This window comes from Hippopotamus amphibius, chromosome 4 (genome assembly GCF_030028045.1).
Source record: "Hippopotamus amphibius kiboko isolate mHipAmp2 chromosome 4, mHipAmp2.hap2, whole genome shotgun sequence".
NCBI classification, from domain to species: domain Eukaryota; kingdom Metazoa; phylum Chordata; class Mammalia; order Artiodactyla; family Hippopotamidae; genus Hippopotamus; species Hippopotamus amphibius.
The window spans coordinates 111394709-111412531 of NC_080189.1; the positions used below are offsets into that span (position 1 = coordinate 111394709).

Genomic DNA, 17823 nt, shown 5'->3' on the forward strand with positions numbered 1-17823 from the left:
CTTCTCTTGTTGCGGAACACAGGCTCTCTTGCTGGCTTTAGTAGTTGTGGCACATGGGCTCAGTAGTTGTGGCTCATGGGCTTAGTTGCTCCACAGCATGTGGAATCTTCTTGGACCAGGGATTGAACCTGTGTCCCCTGCATTGACAGGCAGATTCCCAACTACTGCACCACCAGGGAAGCCCCACAATATCTTTCTTGATTTATTTATGTCTTCAGTAATTTATCTCAGAAATGTTTTATAGTTTTCAGTGTACTCATTTTGTACATCTTTTGTCAGATGTATTCCTAAGTATTTCATATTTTTATTCCAACACAAATGGCATTATTTTTATTTCAATTTCTAATTGTTTGTTGCTAGCATTTTGCATACTGATATTTGTAAATTAATTGTGAACTCTGCAACTTTGCTAAACTCCTTCTAGTAGCATTTTTGTGGATTCCATAGGATTCTCTGTGGAGATGGTCCCATAGAAATGTCATGGTTCTTTGCTGTATTATTTTAGTGGTTGCTTTCGAGTTTATAGTATATGTCTTTACCTCATCACAGCTCACCCTCAGGTGATGTTATACTCCTTCTCATATCTAATATAAGAACCTGAAACAGTATACTTTCATTTCTCTCTGCCCAGCCTTGGTGCTATGTTGTCATACCTTTTGCTTCTATATATTTTATAAGCACCACAACACATGATCCTTATTTTTGCTTTAAACAGTTGATTACCTGTTTTATTGGCTGTGGATTTTAATAGCTGTTTGTTTGCTCTGTATTATTTATCATTTCTGGGTGTGTTTTTTTCAGCAGGAGGGTTTTTCAGAATATATACTCTGTCATTTTGCTGAAAAAGGAAGTCTGCTTTCCGTTGTGAACAGTCCTCAAAGACGGATAAATCCACACGTCATAGCCATATGGGTACACAAGGGCAGCAACATACTGCAGCAGCCCCATCAGCCGCACACTGGCCGGCACAAAGCTACACTCCCACCGGCGCACTGGAGGTTACACATTTGATTGCAACAATAACCTTTCACTTCGGAGGCCTTAATCACATCTTTTGATACTTCAGTTGTAATTTCTCTATATATTCTCTCAAAACATGGTTCCCTAGATATTCAGCCTAAGCAAGTCTCACCTTGTTTACAATATCATAAGCTCCTGGAGGTGGGGAATATATTTCTCTGGTACTCTTACGGCGCTAAGCCCAGTATGTGATGAGTGTTTCCTGAAGTTAGTGACTAGCTTTTGAATCTACAGAGTGGAATGGATGAAGTAATGGAAATGGGAGAAAATGTAAGATTCTGGAATTTTCAAAGCTCTTAAGTAGCCAGAAAATATACATAACAAGTCCTAACAATCATTTAAATGAAGTTACCAAAATAGTTGTGTAGGGCCACACCTCTTTCACTTCTCAGAACCTGTGAATCAGACTTTTTTTTTTATCAAGTTAGTTTACACAGTCTAGTATGACTAAGTAGCCCTGGCCTAGTCTTGCATCCAGAGTTCAAGGGTAGAAGGCCCCTCCCATTCTTCAAGGAAAGTCAGAATCCATAATCCATTCCAGTATTTTCTCTCTCTCGCTCTCTCTCTCTTTTGTTTTTTTTTTTTTGGAATTTCTCTGATGCTTGCTTTCAGTGTGCAGTCATTTTTTTAAAGAATTTTATTGAGATATAATTGACATACAATAAACTCCATATATTTGAAGGGTACAATTTGATATATTTTTTTCTTGTTAGTAATGTATATATGGCAATCCCAATATATTGTACATATGGCAGTTTTTCTCCTACTCTACCGTTTAAACGCCTATAGCATGCTGACTGCCCTAGGATACAAAGACGTATAGGATACGGTTTCTGTCCTCAAGCTCTTTGTGACGCTGACATCACATCTCAGAAGCATAAAGGCCTCTCCGTGTTCGCAGTAATCCATTTTTCCTCATTATTTTTCTGGCTGAAACGTCAGCTAAGCCAACACATTTTCTTCCTTTTGGCACCCATCGTAAGTACCAACCGTACCCACGTCACGGCTTTCACTCTCTCAGGCTTGCTCTCTGAGCTTCCTAATCTACCTTTTGTGTGGCAGGTGGAACTCACAGTTTGAGTCCTTAAATTATGACTTTTGAAGGCTTGGACGACTTGAGTGGCTATAGGTCCAAGGGCAAACAAAAGGGAAAGAATAAAATACATCCTCTACTTGTGGGTCTCAAGAGGAAACCTGCCTTCTCCACTCTCCCTTACTGACGCTGCCTTCGTTCAGGATTTCATCACCATTTACTGGAACTATTGCAGAAGCCTCCAACTTAGCTTCCTGCCTCCAGACCCTCTAGACTACAGTTTGTTCTTCACACTTGACAAGAGTAAGCCTTCCAATAATACACCCCTTCCTGGCCAGAGCCCTTAATTAGGTCCCCTTTGTGCAGAAGAAAATTAAGACCTTTCAAGTAGAAACATTCACATAACATCAGTCATCTGTAGTGAGTAACACAGGGTATGACTCCAAGAGTATATACTAGGGGATTTTATACATGTATTTACTTAGTTACATGCTATTTGGTAAAATCAATTTGGCAGAAGTAATTTAGCCCAATACGAGTTAGCTGAAGTGATGATTTGATTGAAAAAGAACATGCTCCAACATTTCTGGCATTTAAAAAAGACTTGAGGGCTTTCCTCTTGTCTTTTTTGTTCTGATTCGCTAATTTTCATCCAATTATTCCTACTCTGTGCTTTTCAGAGTATCAGACATTTTGAAACAACCTAAATATCCAACTACTGGGAGGTAACAGAAGCCTACAAACGGCTCTAGCAATAAGGAATTGTTTAAACAAGTTGTAAAGGATTATAAAATGTATGTATAGAATGCACAAAATGTCATCTGCAGTGACTTTATAGAACCCGATTTTAAGCAATTTGCAAAATTTATAAAGCCACGAAAACACTGCCAAGCAAGATCGGCTGTAATTAATTAAAGATGAATTAGAAAAAAACTGCAAAATTCTAGATCTTTTTTGCATTGTTTATTTTGTAGTTTTATTTATTCTCTTTCATTACAAAAGCAATTCAAATTATGACAGAAGAATAAGAAAAGGCAGACAGCTACACACACACAGACACAACCTATAATCTCTCTCCTCAATGACAGCTACGTTTAGATCTTCCAGGAAAAACTGAATCAAATGATGCATACTGTTTGAAAGCAACCCTATTTTATTTGTGCAATCCTCCATTTAGGTTGATTTCAACAAATCCCATATTTTGTACATTTAAGTTTTTATCACTTGTTTTGCTATCAGTAGCAGCACAAAGCAATAATGAGATAAAAATGATTTGGGGAAAAAAAAGGTTTTAGCAAAACTCCCTGGATTCCTTAAAAATGGTTTAAAAAATGTTTAAAGACATTAAGTTCTACAACCACCCCCAAGTCCACTAGCGCTCTGCACAACAACGTCCCAACTGGCGAGCAGGGACATTCATCTTCAGACAAAGCACCATCGTTTCCAGCCGCCTTGGGCAAATCACCTGCAGCCTTTCAGGTTACGAGGATCTAGGCAAATGACCTCCTAGCCAAGATGCTGAGTTCCCCCTTTTGGATAAGAGCAGATGATGACGACTTGACTGTGTCTGTTAGCGCTGAAAGCCAGCAGGGACAGACCTGAGACTATTAATGTACCCAGCTTGTCGTAAGGAATGAACTGCTCTGTGTAATTCCTGACCAGGACCATACAGCCAAGCAGCAGATCTAATCACCTGCAGCCACTTCCCTCCTAAGCTCACTTAAAAACATCAGGCATCTTCTGCTACCTTTTTGTCCCTCTTTACGCCGATACCACACTGTCCCGATTACTGTAACCTTCTAAGTCTCAAAACCAGAATTGCTGATCCCCCGATTCAGTTGTCTTTCCAAGTTGTTTTGGCTATACCAGGTCTTTTGCATCTGTGTGGATTTTGGAACTACTTTATCAATCTCTGTAAGAAAGCCTGCTGGAATTTTGATTTGGGGAGAATTGACACCTTAACAATACTGATCTGTCCAATCCGTGAACATGATGTCTCTCCATTTGCTTAGATCTTCTTTAATTTCTCTCAGCAGTGTTTTGCGGTTTTCAGTGTACAGGTCTTTCTCATTTTTGTCAGATTTATCCCTAAGTATTTCATACTTTTTTCATGCTATTGCAAGTGATGTTGCTTTTTTAAAAAATTTCAGTTTCCAATTGCTCAGTGCTAATGTATAGCAATGTAATTGATTTTCATGTGCTGATGTCTTGTCTGCAGCAACCAACACATGTATAAACAGCTGACAGCTCAAAACAGGTGTAAGAGCAGTTCCGCAGAGATCATCTTTCCAACAAATGGTGCCAGAACAATCAGATGTTCACACGCAATAAAACCCCAAACCAAACCAAAACAGAACCTCAAGCCATACTTCACATTATATGAAAAATTAATTCAAAATGAATCACGCACATCAATGTAAAATGTAAGCTATAAAACTTCTAGAAGTAAACATAGAAGAGGTAACCCTGTAACCTTGACTTAAGCAAAGATTTCTTAGATATGACACCATAAGCACAATACATAAAAGAACAAATTAATAAGTTGAACTTCATCAAAATTAAAAATTTCTGCTCTTCATTAGACACTATCATGAGAATGAAAAGACAAGACAGGCTCTGAAAAAATATTTGCAAATCATATATCTGATAAAGGACTTGTAAGAACTCTCAAAACTCAATAATAATTCAATAACTCAGTTTTTTAAAGGGCAGAATGTTTAACTAGACAATTTACCAAAAGAAGATATATTGATGGCAAATAAGTATAAAAAGAGACACTCAACATCATTCACTATTTGGAAAATGCAAATTAAAACTATGAGAGACCATTACACATCTGTTAGAATGGGAACAATGAAAAAGCCCGACCACAGACACACACACAGACACACAGACACACACACACACACACGATGAATGTGCAACTAATCTTGTGGTCATCATTTCACAATATGCACATATATCAAATCATCACATTGTACACCTTAAACTTACACAATATATATCGATTACATATATCTCTATAAAGCTGGAAAAAAATAAAAATTTCTAAAAGTTGAACAACAACAACAAAAGACTGGCCATACCACGTGCTGACAAGTATGTGAAGGAAGTGGAACTCTCACCCACTGCTGGTGGGAATGTAAATGAGTACAATTGATTTGGAAAATAGTTTGGCCGCTGCTTTAAAAATCAAACATACACGTCACGTGATCCAACCATTCCATCCCTAGCCATTTTCTCTACCCAAGAGAAACAAAAACCTCTGTCCACATAAAAAACTATATGTGAATGTTCATAATAGCTTTATTTGTGATAGTCAAAAACCAGAAACAACCCCCCAAATGTCCACTAACAAGTGAATGGATGAAAAAAACCTGCACTGTCCATGCAGTAGAACAGTACTCAGTAATAAGGAAAAATGGACTGTTGATATAAGTTACAAAGCTGGAGAATTCTCCGAATAATTATTATGAGTGAAAAAAGCCAGATAAGAAAGAGTACACACTGTACGACTGTTTATATAAAATTCTAGAAAATGCAACTAATCAGTAGTGACAGAAAGCAGATATTGGTTGTCACAGGGGATAGGGCTGGGCTGGGAGGTCATGATAATTAATGCAGGACATAAGGAAGCTTCTGGTAGCAATGTTCATGTGTCCTTTTTTTTTTTTTTTTTTTTGGCACACGGGCTTAGTTGCTCCGCGGCATGTGGGATCTTCCTGGAGCAGGGATCAAACCCGTGTCCTCTGCATTGGCAGGTGGATTCTTAACCACTGCGCCACCTAGGAAGCCCCCATGTGTCCTTTCTTGACCGTGGTGATGGTTTTGTGACTATACATTTACCTATAATCGCATCAAATCGTGCAATTTAAATGTACACTGCTTATTATCTGTCAGTTGAACCCCAAGAGAGCTGTTTAAGAAAAACTGTGAAACACCAGGAGCTAAGGGATGGCAGCAATGCCTTTGTGAGGCCAGAGAGCTATGCAGGTTGATGAGCTTTAGAGAGTTTGCCTTCGGTGTCCTCTGACTTGGAAGCAGACAGCTCATCTTTGCTGGGTTCTGACTAAAGCTGCATTTCACTTTCACATTGTCCAGTAGAGTTGCCTCAGTGCTCTGGCTGTCCCCGGTGCCTCCCGCTGGGTCATGCGGAACTCTGGCTAGCCAGCTGGGAAGAACTGACCAAGTCACCAAAATATCTCTGATTCTCAGACGTGGGGGGAAAATCCTAACATAGTCTCGAGAAAAAATGCACAGCTATGGGGTTCGCAGCAGACCAGCGAGCCAGAACTGTGGATGTATGTCTGATGGAGTAATGGGTAGACTGACCGACTGGATGTAAGTTATTAGGAGATGCTAAACACCCCCCCCCCCACACACACACACATCGTGGGATTACTATCTCCTGGAGAGTCCACGGATGGCCTTTGGGGTCCCTAACCCCAAAATTATATGCAAGTTTTGTAAGTAGGTGCATTCATGTATTTTTCAGGGGAGATGGTTCGTAGCTTTCATCAGACCCTCCAAGAGCTCCCTGACTAAAAAGATTAAGGCGCGCCGACGTGAATAAAGCCAGACCCATCTCTCCTTTCCCCTCCCCCTCGTCTAGCTCCCGGGACGAAAACCTACAATACGGGACGCTCATTCGACTCTTCCAGGTGAGACGGCATCTGCGAGAGCTAATGTCCTTCCCGAACACACCCAGCCATCCTCAGCTTCATTCTGCCCCGTCCGCATGGGAGCGCGTACCCCGGGGTGCCTCACCCCGCTACCCCCGCGCGCTCGCACGGTTTCCTGATGCTCAAGAATTTGCGGCCGTTGCCAAGGTCCCCCAGGTGTGCAACCTGCCGGACACGGTTCCTCTCCTCCGGGACGCACGCAGCCCGTACCGCGTCCTACCACCAGCCACCCATATAACTCGCTCCGGTCTGAGCGGAGAGACCAGCGGTTTTCCCCGGACCCCCGCGGGGACGGCCAGCAGACGAACGCGCGCACAGCTTTCCTCGATCGCCGCGAAACTCCCACCTGCGAGCCCGCGCCGCAAACTCCGGCTTCTTCCCTTTGCCTGGGACACCGGGGGACACGCAGGCTGAGAAGCCCGGCCACCCGCTGCCTGCCTGGGGAAGCCAGGTGACCCGGGGCGCGGGGCCGGGCGCCGGCGGTCCCCGCGTCCCTCCACGTGTCCCCGGCGCGCGGGCGCGCACCCTCGTGCTGGGGTCCGACCCCCGCCCCCCGCCCGCCGCGCGCTCCCTACCCGGCGTCGCCGGCGATCCCAGCAGCAGCAGCAGCAGCGGCGGCAGCAGCGTGGGGAGGGCTCCGGCCCCGCAGCCCCGGAGCCGCCCGGACATGGCCCGACCGCGGCCGCGCCCCCGCCCGCGCGCGCAGATGCCACCGCCCGGGAGGAGGCGGCGGGCGCAGCGCCGGGACCCGCCGCCCCGCGAGCCGCATTCGCTTTCGCTTTTGCTTTAGCTTTAGCCCCCGAGGGCCGGAGCGAGGTGAGGAGCGGTGACAGATCCGTGACTCAGCATCCCCGCCCCCTCCCCTGGAGAAAGCCGCGGTGACCCCCGCGCCGCTGCCCGGTCCCCGCAGCGCCACCGGCCGCGCGGGGCGGGAGCCCGGACTGTGCCCTGCGGAGGCCAGGGGTCCTCCCCGGCTTCGCCCTCCTCGGCCCTGCTGACCCCAGCAGTCCATTCCGTCGCGTGTCCCCCCCCGCCCCCTGAGAGGGAGTGCGAGAAGCTGTCGGGAAGCAGACTCGTTCCCGTAAACACGGCCGCTGGGCGTCACGCCAGGCTTCGGCGCCACTCGGTCACCTCCCTTCGTTTGTCCCTGCGTGTCGCTCCGACCTCGACGGTCCTGGACCAGGAGCTGGCGAACGAGTGGCCCCGCGCCCCGCCGGTCCGGGCCGGTGACGCTGAGTGACAGCGGGGCTGTCGCCGCCGCGCGGCTGGCCCGCTCACCTGCCCGGTGCGCCCAGGTCCGGACCGGGAGCGCAGCCCAGGACGCCTGCCCGAACCTTCCCCGGCATCGCCACTTTTCATTAGTACAGCTGCATCTTTCTTCCCCAAGAACATTTAAACTATTTGAAACGGGTGTGGGAGGGAGGACCGACAGTTAATCACCTCTGCCTTGGACCAGCTCGCCTAGCCTACCATCCTGCTGCTTTGCGGGGAGCCTTTTTTTCTTTCTTGGCATCTCAAGTTAAGCCTCACGTTATAGAGAAGCAGGTGTGCAGTGAGAGAGCTCGGGAGGCACGATCAGAAATCCCCAGTTCTAGGAGTGACATTAGGCAATTGGGGCCTGTCTCTGGGCTCAAGTCTCCGTCTGTTCCCCCAGCGGCAACATCCTGAGTAACTCTAGGACAACAGCACAAACAGGGAAGGTCACAGATGCAACCCGCAGACCTTACTCAGATTTAGTCCGTTTTCCATGCACTCACTGGAGCGGGTGTATTCAGTTCTGGGCGGTTTTGTCACATATGTGGATGTCTGTGACCACCACTGTCAAGATGGGGAACAGTTCTGTCACAAGCATCCCTCCTGCTCTATTAGAGCCTCAGCCACCGTCTGCTCTCACCCTCTCCCTGAGCCCTGGCTGATCTTTTCTCCATCTCCATAATCTTGTCATTTGAATAATACTATATAAATGGAATCATACAGGTTGTAACCTCTAGGTTGCCTCCTTGGCTTTGTTCACTCAGTATAATTCCCTTGAGGTCCATTCAAGCTGCTGTGTGTCAACAGTTTGTTCCTTTTGATGAGAAGTACGGATATGTTTGGTTTTTTAAAAATAACTTTATTTATTTTTTGGGGGGTTCATTGGGTCTTTGTTGCCCGGCACTCGGGCTTTCTCTAGTTGTGGTGAGCGGGGATTACTCCTTCGTTGCTGTGCGCAGGCTTCTCAGTGTGGTGGCCTCTTTTTGCAGAGCACAAGCTCTAGGCATGCAGGCTTAATAGCTGTAGCTCACTGGCTCAATAGTTGTGGCCCACAGGCTCTAGAGCACAGGCTCAGTAGTTGTGGCACATGGGCTTAGTTGCTCCACAGCATGTGGGATTTTCCCAGAGCAGGGATGGAACCCGTGTCCCCTGCATTGGCAGGTAGATTCTTAACCACTGTGCTACCAGGGAAGTCCAGTACATTTTTTTTTTTTTTAAACATGTGAATCACTACCATCCACACCCAAACAGCCCTTTGCTTTTTGTATGTGTGTTAGTTTCCTAGGGCTGCCTTAACAAAGTACCAAGAACTAGGTGGCTTCATAACAGCAGGAATTGATCCTCTGACATTCTGGAGGCTAGGAGTCTGAGATCCAGGTGTCCCCAGGGCCGTGCTCTCTCAGACGGCACTAGGGCAAGAGCCTTCCTTGCCTCCTCTAGCTTCTGGTGTTTGCCGGCAGTTCTTGGTGTTGCTGGGTGTGCGGGTGCATCACTGCAGTTACGTGGCTGGCCTCTCCCTGTGTGTCTTCACCTTGACTTCCCTCTGTGAGTGTCTGTGTCCAAATTTCTCCCTTTTACATGGACAACAGTCGTGTTGGATGTGACCTTATTTTCACTCGATGACCTTTTAGAGACCCTATTTCCAATAAGGTGACATTCTGAGGTCCTGGGAGTTAGGACTTCAACATATCTTTTTGGGGTGACACTTCCACCTATAATAATATGGTGTCTTTAATTCTGAGAACAAAGTCCAAGACCTGTTTTCTCAGGCGGAAGGAGGTGACCTGGCGGCAGAGGAGCTGGACGCCTGGGGTGCAGTGTCCACACCTCGGGGCTGACTCAGGTGGGAGTTTATTCGGTGGGGGTGGCCTTCACATCAGAGGGCCCGGGACAGGGCTGGGGGGCTCGGTCAGCAGCCGCCACTCAGAGCAGAGCTGGAGGTGAGGACGGGGCTGCGGGGTCAGGAGAGGTGATGGCTGGGAGCCGCGTCTTCAGCCGTAGCCTGTCCTCTGGAGGTGCACAGACAGTGGAGCTCAGGACGGAAGGGTAACATGTCCCCCTGGGCCACCAAGAAGGGGAGGCCATGGGTCAAGGCTAATGGGTTATTCCTCACCCCCTTCTCCTCCTCTTCCTCCTTTTTGCTTTAGAATCTTACATTTTGAAAGTAAGATATAATTCATATAACAGTAAATTCACCCCTTTTTGGTGTATAACTCAGTGGGTTTCATTCATGACATCATACAACCATCACCAATATCGAATTCCAAAATATTTCCATCCCCCCAAAAGAAACCCAGTACCTGTTAGGAGCTACTCCCAACTTCCCCCTCTCCTTAGTCCCTGGTAACCTCAAATCTACTTTCTTTCCCCATGAATTTGCCTGTTCTGAATATTTCACATAAATGGAATCATACAATATGTCCTTCTGCATCCGGTTTCTTTCACTCAGTGTAGCTTTCTCTAGGTTCATGCATGTTGTAGGGTATATCAGACTGTACGTGATTCCTTTTTGTGATTAGATAATATCCCATTGAATAGATGTTTCACATTTTGTTTATTCACCAACCAGTTCATGCGTCCTTGAGCTATTTCTGCTTTTTGGCTGTCAGGAACAGTGGCGCTGTGAACATTCACGTACAGGCTTTTGTGTGAACATGTGTCTTCAATTCTCTCGGGTGTATGCCCAGGAGTGGGATTGTGGAGTCACATGGTAAGTCTCAGATGCTTGAAGGATGACACGAAGACGCAGGGAGCCTTAGGAACCAGGCACAGCTGGTTCCCAGACTGCGGGTGGTCACTGCACGGCTCACCAAGGGATAGCATCCTTGGCTTTGGGAGATGCTGGCTTAGGAGCCAAGGCAGGATAAGTCTGCAGGGATCAGCGTGCGGGCATCTAGCTGCTGCCGCCACCCTGGGGACACCAAGGCAGCAGAGGGACCGAGAAAACACAAGTCCACTCACAGGAAGAGTTTTGCTGAAGAGCAGAAAGATGTACTGGCTATAAGAGGAAGGAATTGTATCTCAATTCTCAAAGTATAAAAAAATGCCACATTTTCTTATTTTTGTAAATCTTCCTATCCGGCTCCAAGCTTCCACTTGCCAGGATCAACACAAACCTGATATCACTCTCCCTCCACCCCGCAAAGGCAAATGGCTGTCTTCCCTTCCCGTGGGTTTTGCCAGGAAAAATAGGGAGAGGCCTGCCACCTCTGTCTCCTTGGCTATTTCTGGTTGGTCGTTGCTCAGACCCCCCCGTCTGGCCTCTGGTCTCTGCACACCCACCCGACTGCCTTCTGGGGATTCCACCTCCATCCCCTTCAAAACCCTTTTCTCACACAGCCTCACGGGCAATCTAGGCAGATTCTCTCAATTAGCCGAGATCTTTGTCCAAAAAAGGCCTGTTTTGGTCCGCCTCCATGCTACCCTGCAATTAAACAAATACCAAACAAATAAATAATCTGTAAACTGTATCCCTGCGATGGGAGAGCCCCACATTGTAGACCACAAAATCTTGTCTGCTCTTGGGGAAAATCACCCCTTACTTTCTTCCCTGTGATGAATCTTAGGCAGCAAAAATCTCCAAGAGACAAGTCCATTTCTTTCCTTCTTTTTTTTTTAATGTATACAGACTGTATTTTTACATGAATTAATTATTTAATAAATTAATTTGGCTGCGCCAGGTCTTAGTTGCAGCATGCGGGCTCTTCGTTGCAGCATGTGGGATCCAGTTTCCCGACCAGGGATTGAACCTGGGCCCCCTGCCTTGGGAGCGCAGAGTCTTACCCCCTGGACCACCAGTCTTACCCCAGACCAGTCCATTTCTTGATAACTCAATTTATATTCCTTTTCAGCCTCACAGCCATAATTTAATCACTTTCATAGTTGAAAGATGAAGCGATGAAATGGGTTTTGAATTTTAAAGATACAAACATGTCAGAGGAGAGTGTGTTTAACAACCATTTAGGGTTTTATTATTTTTTAACTCAGCGTTGTTTTGGATCTTTTTATTGAGGTGACGTGATTTATAACGTAAGTTTCACTTGTAAAACACTGTATTTCTACTTCTCTCTCCCCTACAGCGTGCTCACCACCAAAAATGTCGTTTCCCTCCGTCACCATGCCGCTGGTCGCCTTTACCCATCTCACCCTCCCCCAGCCCTTCCCCTCTGGTAGCCGCTGTTCTGTCCTCTGCATCCATGTGTTTGGTTTTGTTTGATTTGGCTTGGAACTTTTACTTTTTAATTGCCTTTGAAACCTCCTTCTCTCCAGTTCTGCATGTAACGGGAATAATAGGACTCACACCATACGGTGGCTGTGAAAATCAGATGAGTTAAAAAAAAGCATCTTGAACAGTGTCTCGCATACAACAAATGCTCAGTGTTACGTATATGATGCACAGGATGTAATGTGTAAGACATTGTCCTTTGTAAACTCCCCAAGATGATTGTGTGGAGACGGTTATCAGCTAAAAATGGTAAGTACAAGCAAGGGGTGGAGACAGTGCTGGGAGAAATACTATCTCTGATACTAAGCAAGCCAGCTGCTCCGTGGGGACCAGATGTGCGGGGAAGCGGAGCTGGGGTGACGGGTTAAGACATGAAGATTATGACCTGCTGAACTCGGGGCGCCAGCCACCCACATGGGGTCGGCAGGTAGCCTTCTCAGCATCCCAGCTCCCGCTTTGGGCAAGGGAAACCCACGGGGGTCGTTTGGATTGAAGGCGAAGTTTCAATACGCCCACACAAAGGAAGCAGAGTCACACATTTATTATTACCTGCGGATCCCAGAAGTGAGGGGGCGCGGTGACTCCAGGGAAAAATAGTCCTCCGTCCCAGGTGGAGGCGAGCAGGCGATGGAGAGCGGGGTTGCAAGCACCTGTTACTCACAAGGTGCTTGGGCGGAGCTCACTAGCTCTTCACAGGCTTCACTGTAAGAGGTTATTTTAAAAGGCGCCCCAGGAGAAGCAAAGCGGGGACTTATGGCCGCATCCTCAGTTCAAGCCTTTATCTAAATGTCCAGACTCTGGGTGTGAGTAGGGTTATCATACTATAAAATACCTCAGCAGCAACTCGGAGGACAAAGTTGTTTTTCTCAAAAGTTTTTTTTTTTTTTTTTTTTCTCATCACATCAAAGCACCAAAAAGATGGACAGGGAGGCCTCATGAACAGATGGTGAGGTAAGAAACTCCACTCTGGGTGGAAGTTCCAAGCAGCTGGGACCAATATTCCCCCTCTGCTGTCACTTCCTACAGCAAGACTGCAGCCAACTAAGATGATAAATTTGCGAAGCAAACTGCCCCGAGCTGAATCAGCTTTGTGTTGCACTTTCAGTCACACTCAGAGAATCCCCTACTGACCCTAGTTCACCAACACCACCGCCCCCCGCCCCCTGCCCCCCGCCGAGAGCCCAACTTGGCTTGTCACCCCGGGGGCTCTTCCTTGATCTTCACAAATATGCCTGCCCCTCCGCTCCTGCCCCCAACCGGGCTCTTCCTCTCTTATCTCACCCCCCATGAGGAGGGCTTGAAGAAGAGGAACAGCTTTCACAGCCTCCTGCTTTCTCCTTTGTTCTTGAGTTCATTCCTAAATAACTCAGGATAAAACCAGGGAAGAAAGTGACAGAGCCTTAGGTTTTAAAAACACAAACCCCGGACTTCCCTGGTGGCGCAATGGATAAGACTCCGCGCTCCCAGTGCAAGGGGTCCGGCCCCGATCCCTGATTGGGGAACTAGATCCCACATGTATGTGGCAACTAAGAATTCTCAGGCCACAACTAAGGAGCCTGCCGGCCACAATTAAGACCTAGTGCAACCAAATAAATTATTAAAAAAAAAAAAAGCAAACCCACAGTTTATCTGGGAATCTCAAACCCAAATGTCCTTAAGGACCAGACGGTGGGCCTGAGAGGAAGTGAGCTGAAAACTCTTGCAGGCTGCAGGAGCAGTTTGTGTCCACTGCCAGCAGAGTTTTAATTTTTGAAGAAACATTGAAAATGTAGGTCCTTGTGATAGCTCCCAGTTTGCAAATAGTGATTATTGTTTTAGAAAAAAATCAAAACACCTTGCAAGCCCAAGAAAGCCCATTTATAGGCTTTGCAACGTCTAATGTATAGTAATCTTTTTATTCAGACAACTACTCAAAGTGTTTCGATTCCTCCACCATGCTAGAAATCAGAAATACTAATTTATTGGAATGAGTTTGGTTTGTGAATTTTAAAATCTTAGATCTATGACCAATCACAGTAGGTGACCCATGACTTCTTGGAACATTTTGCAAAAGTTTTTTTGAGTGTGCTCTTTTCTGCAGAGGAGACCCATAACTTTCATCAGTCTTTGTTTCAAAAGGGTCCTTGATCTAAAATATTGAGTGAAATGTCCACAAGGTATAATATTTTATAGATATTGTAAGTTTTTAAATGTAAGAACTGATAGATTCTGAGTTGAAAGATAAGGTATTTATGAACTTAAAACTCATTGATTTCTTTGGTGTTAGAGTTGTGGTTAATTTCTCTTTTTTCTTTTTTGCAAAATGATTTGTCCAGATGTGTCATAAAAAATGTGTTAAGAAGCATCTTAATAGCTGCGAAGATTGCAAATAACCCAAATGTCCATCAATAGGAAAGTGACTGGATAAATTGTGTAACATGCATGCAGGAGAATATAATGCAATTATTAAAGTTAGTTCTCAAACATGAAAAGATCTCTAAGATACATTGTTTAGAAAACAAATAACCAAACATTATGCAAAGCTATGTACAGTATGCTGCCTCTTACGTCAGAAGGGAGAAAATAAGAATATATTTGCTTGTATTTGCACACATATTCAGTAACACCCTGGGAAAGCACACAAGAAAGCAGTACATGTGCTTTCCTATGGAGGTGGTAACTGAATAAATGGGACGTGGAGATGAAGGGGGGATGCTTCAATGTATACGTTTATTTTTACCTTTTTCGAATTATTTTTGAAACATATTCTAAAAATTAAATTTAAAAATTCTCATGAAGACATTAAACATCTTGTTTTTAAACAGGAATTTTTAGTTCATGAGTAATTTTAAAAATTGAAACAAGGCAAGCCAACAGCTATGATACAGTTTTTTTGTCTTTTGTTTTTTAAAAAAAATATTTATTTATTTATTTATTTATTTATTTATTTGGTTACACTGGGTCTTGGTTGCATTTCACCAGGTCCCTGTGAACCCTCCTAGTTGTGGCATGTGAACTCTCCTAGTTGTGGCATGCATGTGGGATCTAGTTCCCTGACCAGGGATGGAACCCGGGCCCCTTGCATTGGGAGCATGGAGCCTTAACCACTGAGCAACCAGGGAAGTCCCTGTGATACAGTTTTGCAGATATACTTTTCAGTGAAAGTTTACTTTGGTCATTTTGTTAGGGATGCTTCTAGTGTAAAGTATAGTATACTTCTAGTATAAAGTAGACGTTTTAAATAAGTAAGAATCCTGAAGTAAACAAGCTTCTAAAATGAGAATGTTTCCAAAATAATTAACCAATAAGAGATTTAAAATCTGGCATTCTGGTAGACCAGAGAGGCTCGATTAGGCAAGATTATTCATCCCTAAAAGATAGTTCATGTCTTCCAGACCCTCTCTTTACACACTATTCCAAAGCCAACAGACATTTCTTTTTTGTTTGCTGATGTATTTGCAAAACAGAAAAAAATTGAAAACAGAGATATGCTTTATATCTTGTCACTTAATTTAAATGGTCTTAAAAGGAAGGGATGTGCCAGTCTTCACCCTTCCTCTTTCTTGCTGACCGAAATGCAGACATTGTGCCTGGAGCCCCAGCAGTCATATTGAGCCATGAGGACTCTCAAAAATAGGAGCCACAAGTCACCCATAGAGTTTGGGGTTTCCCTGGTGGTGCAGTGGTTAAGAATCCGCCTGCCAATGCAGGGGACACGGGTTCGATCCCTGGGCAGGGAAGATCCCACATGCCTCGGAGCAGCTAAGCCCGTGCGCCACAGCTACTGAGCCCATGAACCTCAATTACGGAAGCCCATGCGCCTAGAGCCTGTGCTCCACAAGAGAAGCCACCGCACTGAGAAGCCCATGCACTTCAACAAAGAGTAGCCCGTGCTCGCTACAACTAGAGAAAGCCCGAGCACAGCAACAAAGACCCAACACAGAAAATAAAGTAAAAAAAAAGAAAAGAAAAGAAACATGAGGAGTTAAAAGGGAGGACAAAAAATAACAGCATCCGAGAGCTATGGGATAAATGAAATGCATGTTATTGAGCCCTAGAGGGATGAGAGAGAGGAAGGTAGAAGAGATCAAAGCTGAGATTTCTCCCAAAGTGCATGAAAAAATAACAAGTTCCAGATTTGCGAAGCTCAGGGCACCCTGATCAAGATAAATACAAACAGAAATATAACACCATTATCAGACTGCTGAAAATCAGCGATAAGGGGAAAATCTTGAAGACAGCCAGAATGAAATAATCCGTAAGGAAGATATTACCTTCTGAAGACTTCACCTCAGGCACTGTGCAAACAAGAAGATAATGGAGTGACATTGTCAAGAAACTGAAAGAAGGGACTTTCCTCTCAGTCCAGTGGTTAAGATTCTGTGCTGCCACTGCAGGGGGGGACGGGTTCGCTCCCTGGTCAGGGAACTAAGATCCTATATGCCGTGCAGTGTGGCCAAAAATAAATAAATAAATAAATTATTTCCTCAAAGTCAGAAAGATAGTCATCTTTATTTTCTCATAAAACATTTAAAGTTTAGCTTTTGACTACTAAGTCTTTACTTAATCCATCTGGAGTTAACTTATTTGCATAGTATGAAATAGAGATCTAATTTCATTTCTTTTCCCATATAGAAACCCTACTTTTTGTAGCTTTGTTTATTGAATAGTCCCTCTGCCGTGCTCTCTGCATCATTCCCAAGTTTAACTCCCCATGAATAAACTCTCCCAGGAAAGGTGTGTCTCCATGGGCAGCATCTCTGGTGAGGTACACTGGGTCACCCAGATGAGCACTGACTTTTTTTTTTCAAATTAAAAAAATTTTTTTTCATTTCAACATTATTATTTTTTAATTAATTAATTTTCTGCATTGGGTCTTCATTGCTGCACGTGGGCTTTCTCTAGTTGCAGCGAGCAGGGGCTACTCTTCATTGTGGTGCTCAGGCTCCTCATTGAGGTGGCTTCTCTTGTTCTGGAGCACAGGCTCTCGGCACGTAGACTTTGGTAGTTGTGGCTCACAGGCTCAATAGTTGTGGTTCACAGGCTTAGTTGCTCTGCGGCATATGGGATCTTCTTGGAGCAGGGATCCCGTGTCCCCTGCATTGGCAGGCAGATTCTTAGCCACTGTGCCACCTGGGAAGTCCCTGACTTTCTTTCAAGGCATCCCAAATAATAAAAAGCCAAAGTGTATGCATTTGTCAATACATACATACACACATTTATACTGGGGGTGAAATGATGAAGAAAACGTGATGACTGATAGGTGTCCATGAAATATAGAACTTTCTTGCAGTTTTGAAAACGTGTTCCTTCACCATCTTTGATGAGAGGCCCAGGGTCCACGCAGACGAGCCACCTTGGCTCCCTTACGAGCCACGGAGAACAGGGTCTAACCTTCCTCTCGACCTGAGAAAGTGGAGGGAACAGGGCTCAGGTTCTGGCGGGGGGTGAAGAAATATACTCTCAACCAGGCGTGTCCTTTCCTAATGGATGCTCGGTTGCAATTCCTCAGATCAGTCTGTGAAATCACAGAGATTGTCTCCAGGACCATCTGGAAGAACTAGCGAGAATGTACGCCTCTTTTCATTCAGTTAGAATCCAGATTAACTGTAGAAAGCTTAATCCAAACA

General features: G+C 45.1%; 1 protein-coding gene across 7 annotated transcripts in view; it reads right to left on the reverse strand.

Moving 5' to 3' along the window:
- The window catches only part of IL15RA (interleukin 15 receptor subunit alpha), a 52772-nt gene extending 45330 nt beyond the window's left edge, over window positions 1-7442 (reverse strand). For all 7 annotated transcript variants that reach the window (XR_009053428.1, XM_057733941.1, XM_057733940.1 and 4 more), the window contains exon 1: window positions 7311-7442. Coding sequence is in view for 6 of the 7 variants with exons in the window: in XM_057733941.1 (XP_057589924.1) it covers window positions 7311-7404 (94 nt within the window). In the remaining variant the exon portion in view is untranslated. The remainder of the gene's footprint in view (window positions 1-7310) is intronic.
- Window positions 7443-17823: the final 10381 nt, after the last annotated feature.